General features: G+C 40.8%; 1 protein-coding gene across 1 annotated transcript in view; it reads right to left on the bottom strand.

Annotated features, from left to right (window-relative positions):
* Nucleotides 1-684: 684 nt before the first annotated feature.
* The window catches only part of LOC137533968 (beta-microseminoprotein-like), a 30,705-nt gene continuing 25,389 nt past the window's right edge, over nucleotides 685-6,000 (bottom strand). The window contains exons 3-4 of the mRNA XM_068255297.1: nucleotides 3,629-3,731; nucleotides 685-903 (exon numbers count right to left, since the gene is read on the bottom strand). Coding sequence (XP_068111398.1) covers nucleotides 792-903; nucleotides 3,629-3,731 — 215 coding nt within the window. The 3' untranslated portion in view covers nucleotides 685-791. The remainder of the gene's footprint in view (nucleotides 904-3,628; nucleotides 3,732-6,000) is intronic.

Below are 6,000 nucleotides of genomic sequence, written 5' to 3'. Positions count from 1 at the left end.
GACTGTTAATGTGCACATTTTGCAGTAGTGCACTGTGTGCAGTACGTTGGGATGCCGCACATCATTAGACTGCACTGCCCACACTGTAAACGTCACTATTGATTGTACATTGCAGTGTGACATCCAGCATTACATTGTGGCTATTATGTCTGCAACACAGCACTGTAAAAGTAGTTTAGGGCTGTAACGAGCAGACTAACAGCAATACTGCTCTGTGCCTGATCTATGCTATAATTAGAAATATAGTAGCGTAAGCCTCACAGCCACAGAACAAATCAGTGATGATAATGAGGATATAAACAGTTGAAAAATATTAAGGGCCATAGTATGTGGGCAACAGAGATGGTCAATGTATTGCTAATAAGTCTTGTTTGCCCGCACATTTAATGAAAACTGTATGCATCTTGAAATAGAGCCAATCAAAACTGTCACAATGTGCATTTGATTGGCCTAGTTCCAAGATGGATACAATTGCATTTAATTTGCATTCAAACCATAATTAGCAACATTTTATTGACCATCTATAGTGGTCTCTAATTTTATCAGTTGGACGGAATAGGTAGTGAAAAAAATTACCAATTCATAAATACCCTTGAAAATATAAAGTAAAGAAACTGGTTTAAAATGCACTTAATAGTGAAAAGTCAAGTTTTGTAAAGAAAAAAAAAAGATTATAATACAATGTACAATGTTGTAAATGTATTTATTTATTATTGTTTTATACCACTTTGTGTAAATAATGTGGTTTGCAACTTTTGCTAGTGATGATTGTGGGGTGGTCTCTTTCCTTCTTAACCCACCCAGGCTTCATGGATGCATTTGTCATTGGGAATCAGCTCATAGGTGCAGGACTTTCGGTGAAATGTGTATTTGCAATCTTCTGACTCAACAGGTCTTGGGAGACTGAAAAATAAGACAGATATACAATAGTTAGTCTCTAACGGAAACTGCTGCAGACATTCCTGATGACGTATTGGGAAACTGTTTGGCTGCTATGCTGATTTGGTATCTTCAGCTCCAGTCACCAGGAACTACCTCCTAGCCAGTCATAGAACTATCAAGACGAGAGGTTAGCAATCAGGGGCGAAACTACAAATCATGGGGCCCCCAATCAAAATTTTGTGTTCACAGCCCTTCCTGTGCCTTTTCTTGGTTACCCTCACAGCCTGGGGCCCATCTAAGGCTCATAAAACAAGTGTGGTCATCAGGATCTGCACATCCATAACATGTGTATCCACAAAACACCTGGAGTATCAGAGAAAGGGAAAGTTAGTAGTTTGGGCCCCCACACCTCTTATTCCCCCTTGCAGTCGCACGGGCTGCTACCCCCGTAACGCTCCTGTCAGAACTTTTCTCCTATGTGGAGTTTCACATCTTATATATAAAATGTTTGTCAAGCCACCAGCAAGCAAGACAATACTAAGAATAGTTTGACAACACTTTTTCACCTTTTTGGACATATTTATATAAAATTTAGTCGCGTTGTACAGTAGAATAGGTGCTACTGAATGCTGTTGCCCACTTCTGATGATAAGGAAGCTTTGCCTCAGTGCCACAGGAAACCTATAGCCTGTATAATCATGCAACTTTTTGTCCAAATTCTGTAACAGGTTGATTCAGAGCTGTTTTAGATTGGATGGTTTTTATGAAGCTTCTCACCTGGAAGTAAACCCAATATGGGAATCTGTCTGCTGCCACCATGGTGGTCATCTCCTCGAGGGATTTTTGTCTTCCCCGGTTTTAAAAGTCTTGAATTCTGAATACAATGGTGAGTATTCATTCTTTTAGAAATGAGGATCTCCAACAAGATTCTAACACTAAAACCCTAATGGTGCTCACTAATGATACAATATTTTTGTCAAATCTTACTAAATCTATGTAGTAGAAGGATAAACTGAGTGAATATTCTTTGAATGGATATTTTAGGTAGACCCTCATATTACATAGAAATGGTAAGATTGGACAAAAAAAGATTGCATCATTAATGGGCAACTTAAAACGAACTGAGCACCAGAAATTACTTATTTACCGGGGCCTGCTCAGGAAGATGTGGTCCGTGGATCTGTGTTACGACTCATGTATTTCCTTCTCCTGCCTGCTGGTGGCAGTATTTACTTGGTCTATCCTGAACTTTCACTGTGCCACCAGCAGAGGGCTTTTTGGACATGTAGCAGCCCTGCAGTTCAAAAGACTTGCAGTTCAATGTCTGGCCTGCAGATGCCTCTAATGAGACTTATGTCAATTATCTCCAGCTGCTTCCTGCTTCTGGGCCTATATAAGTCTGCCCCTTCCTCCTAGTAATTGCCAGAACTTCCTTTGTTACAGGTCTGAGTCTCTGGTCACCTCTGTTACCTGATTTCTGATTCCTTGTGTTCTATGATCTGATTACCTGTTGCTGAACCTTTGCTTGTCCTGACTCTGCTTCTGTTTATTCCTCTGTACCGCGTATGTATCTGATTACCCGTTGCTGACTCTGATATTCCATTTTGACCTCTCTTTGCCTGCTCTCTTTGATTCCGCGTTATTGTATATATTTTTGCTTGTACATATTTGTATATATATCTCCTGCACGCCGTTTGTAAATAGATAGATAGTTAGTCAGGGTTTTGGTTATATGTGTGCACACTGTTTTGTTTGGTTTGCAAGAGATTCACTGTATATATTGTTTGCATATGGTTGTATGTTATTTGCATGCTTTGGTTCTTAATAAAACACCTTTTTGCACATTCTTGTTTCAGTATCAGTGTTTCTGCAAACTTTGGTCATTCCCTGCAATACCTGTTTATTGTTCCGTAACAATCTGATTGCATCTCTGTAAGTAAGTAGTGAGGGTCACCCCAACATCCACTTTACTGGGAGTTTAACCACTTAAGGACCACGGGCTTAAACCCCCCTAAAGACCAGGCCATTTTTCACAAAAAGGGCCAATGCAGCTTTAAGGCCTCGCTGCAGGGCCACACAACTCAGCACACAAGTGACCCCTCCCCCCACCCTTTTCTGCCCACCAGCAGAGCTCTCTCTTGGTGGGCTCTGATTGGTGATGCAGTTTTTGTTTGTTTGTTTTTTACAAATATTTATTTGATTATTTTTTCAATAAATATGTCCCGCCAACCAATCACCATTATCGGCTGTCATAGGCTTCAGCCTATGACAGCCAATCATCCCTGAGCCTGCCAGGGGGACAGCCGTGTCACACGGCTGTCCCCAGTACATCGACGCCATAGATCGCAGCACTGTATGGAGTAAACAGACGGTGGTTTCGCATCGGCACGTGAGATCTCCTGAAAACCACGCCCCAAGGACTTTACTCCGTTTGGCGTTAGGTGGTCCTGGGGCAGCCACCCCGGCCATGCCCATCGGCATAACGTGGTCGGCAAGTGGTTATTTTAAAAAATAATGATTCCTTCTGCTCATTTTGTTTTCAGACTTATCTAGCCTCTGCTGACCCTAAACTTTTCTGATCTCTATAATACCTGATACTAGCAGCAATACTTACATAAAAAGATTTCAAAAAATGAAATCACCCATCTTTATGGTGATGGTAGGTGCTGTGCGAGCATGCACTGAACTAGGAGGTGGACAATCAGGGTAAGTGGAAGCACAAGAGGTTCATTACAGTCTGACATACCTGCAGCATTCTATGTCTCCATTTTTGGAACAGGTACAGGTATAACAATTTCTTGTCCTCCATTTACTTTCAGGTGGATGAAATTCTCTGCCATGGCGACATCCTAAGAATAAATAGACAAATATTTATAATATACAAATGCTGATATTCTGACTACAAACGGCACTGGGCAATTGATGGGCACTCCACAAATACATGATAATATAAGGAGACATGTGTATTAGTGTTGCCCTAGACTCATAAATATATTGAGTTAATAAAAATTGCACATATCAGTTGGATGCAGCAATCTATGTGACATAGTTAGGTTGAAAAAAGACCTCATCCACCCAACAAGTTCAACCATATCCAGTTGATCCAGAGGAAGGCGAGAAACCCTTACAAGGCTTGGACCCATTAGCCCTAAAATGGGAAAAATATCCTTCTCGACTCCAGAATCCCAAAGTCAACCGTTGGGGATTACCTACTATTTTAATGCCGTGAATGTTCTTCAATGCAAGGAAAGCATCCAAACCCTCTTCAAATGGAGATATTGAATGTGCCATAACTTTGTCCTGTGGCAAGATATTCCACATTTTAGCCACTCTTCCTGCAAAGAACCCCTTCCTAAATAGATGACAAAAGCTTTTTCTTCCATACAAAGGCCTCGATTCATAAAAGGCTTGGACGTTAAAACAACGCATTCGGTATTTTAAACTTTTGTGTGCTAACTCATAAAAATGTGCCCAGGTGCAGTAGAAGTCAATAGACAAAACTTGTTCAGTAACAGCAAAGCAGTGTGGAGCTGTCTCTGTGTTGTTACAAGCTGTCCCGTGCAGAGAGGGCAATACAATAGTAAGAGGCATCCCGACATCCCTTTAAAATGTACATGTTTGTTTTACTGTCTATGCTTGCTCTGAATCTGTCTTTTAGTCTTTCTTAACATTTTATTTAATTGTCACAGCTAGATGAATGCTAAGAAACTTTAAACATGCCATGCTTAGGTGATTTCCCCACTAGTCTCTCAGCATCTTCAAACAGGAACCTAGATGGTTAAATGGCCAAAGGGCTCCAAGGGAAACCACTTTTGTTCATTTCTCAGCTCGCTGACTGGGAGGTGGAAAAGCTTGTTCCACCCGAGATGTCTTCACAACCTATCAAAATCCGATCAGCGGGACTTGCAGAAGACAGGGGATGTTTCTATTAGCTCTGCTCCTGTCAGTCATAGCTCTATCTGCTTCTGCTTCTGTGAGTCATGGCTGGCTTAGCACAGTCTCGCTCAATCCTCGCACTGTTTGCGTCACACCAGAAGTGCCAGTAATATTTATGGGCTTTACCGCATGTTGTAGTCTTTATGAATTGACATTTACTGACATTTACTGACGTGTTGAGGTATTCACTGCACAAGTCGGTAATTTTCCTCACTGCTCTGTAATTTCAGCTTTTCATGCAGTAATAGCCTTTATGAATTGGCATTTTCCTGTGCTCGGTAAAGTCAGCTATTTTCTGCCTTACCTCATGCGGTAATGCTTAATGAATTGAGGCCAATGAAGAAAAAGTCCCCTTGTCCTTTCTACAAGCCTAGGGATGAAAAGTTCATCTGCCAAGCTTTTGTATTGTCCTTTTTTCAAGCTAAACAAGCCCAGTTTGTCCAATCTTTCTTGATAACGGAGACCTTCCTTCCCCCCTCTGATGAATTAAATAGCTTATCTTTGTACCTGTTCTAAAACAATCAAAATTGTCCCCACCTGGGGACTAAGCCCTATAGACAGTAATAAAAATATAACTTTTAATAAAGATTGTAAAAGGCTAAAACAGGGCAAGAACAAAAGTATATGTGTATAGCTACCCCTCAATAATGCAGGGCAGATGTACTTGTGGTCCACCTGTGTTACTTTAGAATAGCATCTCGCACGTCTCATACAGTGTAACAATTGTAACAACACTACTCTGCCCCTAGGTCCACCTGCCTGCTTTCTCTCTTGCACTATTGAGGGGTAGCTATACAAGTATACTTTGTTATTACCATGCGCCCTGTTTCAGCGTTTTATGATCCCAGGTGAGGACAAGTTTGATTGTATATTTATTCCCTGTCACACTCCAGACTCATTTTTTTTCTTATCATACCTGATAGCATCAATTTCCTTCCTATAGTATGATGCTCAAAACTGTTATCCATACTCCAGATGTGGCCTCAAAAGTGATTTATACAAAGGGAGCAGTGAGTATACTAGCATCCCATGATTTTATTTCTTGCTTTATGCAACCCAGAATTTTACTTGCTTTAGCTGCTGATGCTTGGCATTGTATACAATTACTTATCTTGTAATCAACCAGTATTATCAAGTCCTTCTCTGAGTCTGATGTTCCCATCTGTATGCCATTTATTTTAT

Source organism: Hyperolius riggenbachi, chromosome 10, assembly GCF_040937935.1.
Source record: "Hyperolius riggenbachi isolate aHypRig1 chromosome 10, aHypRig1.pri, whole genome shotgun sequence".
NCBI classification, from domain to species: Eukaryota; Metazoa; Chordata; class Amphibia; order Anura; family Hyperoliidae; genus Hyperolius; species Hyperolius riggenbachi.
This window is presented reverse-complemented; position numbering and strand designations above follow the sequence as displayed.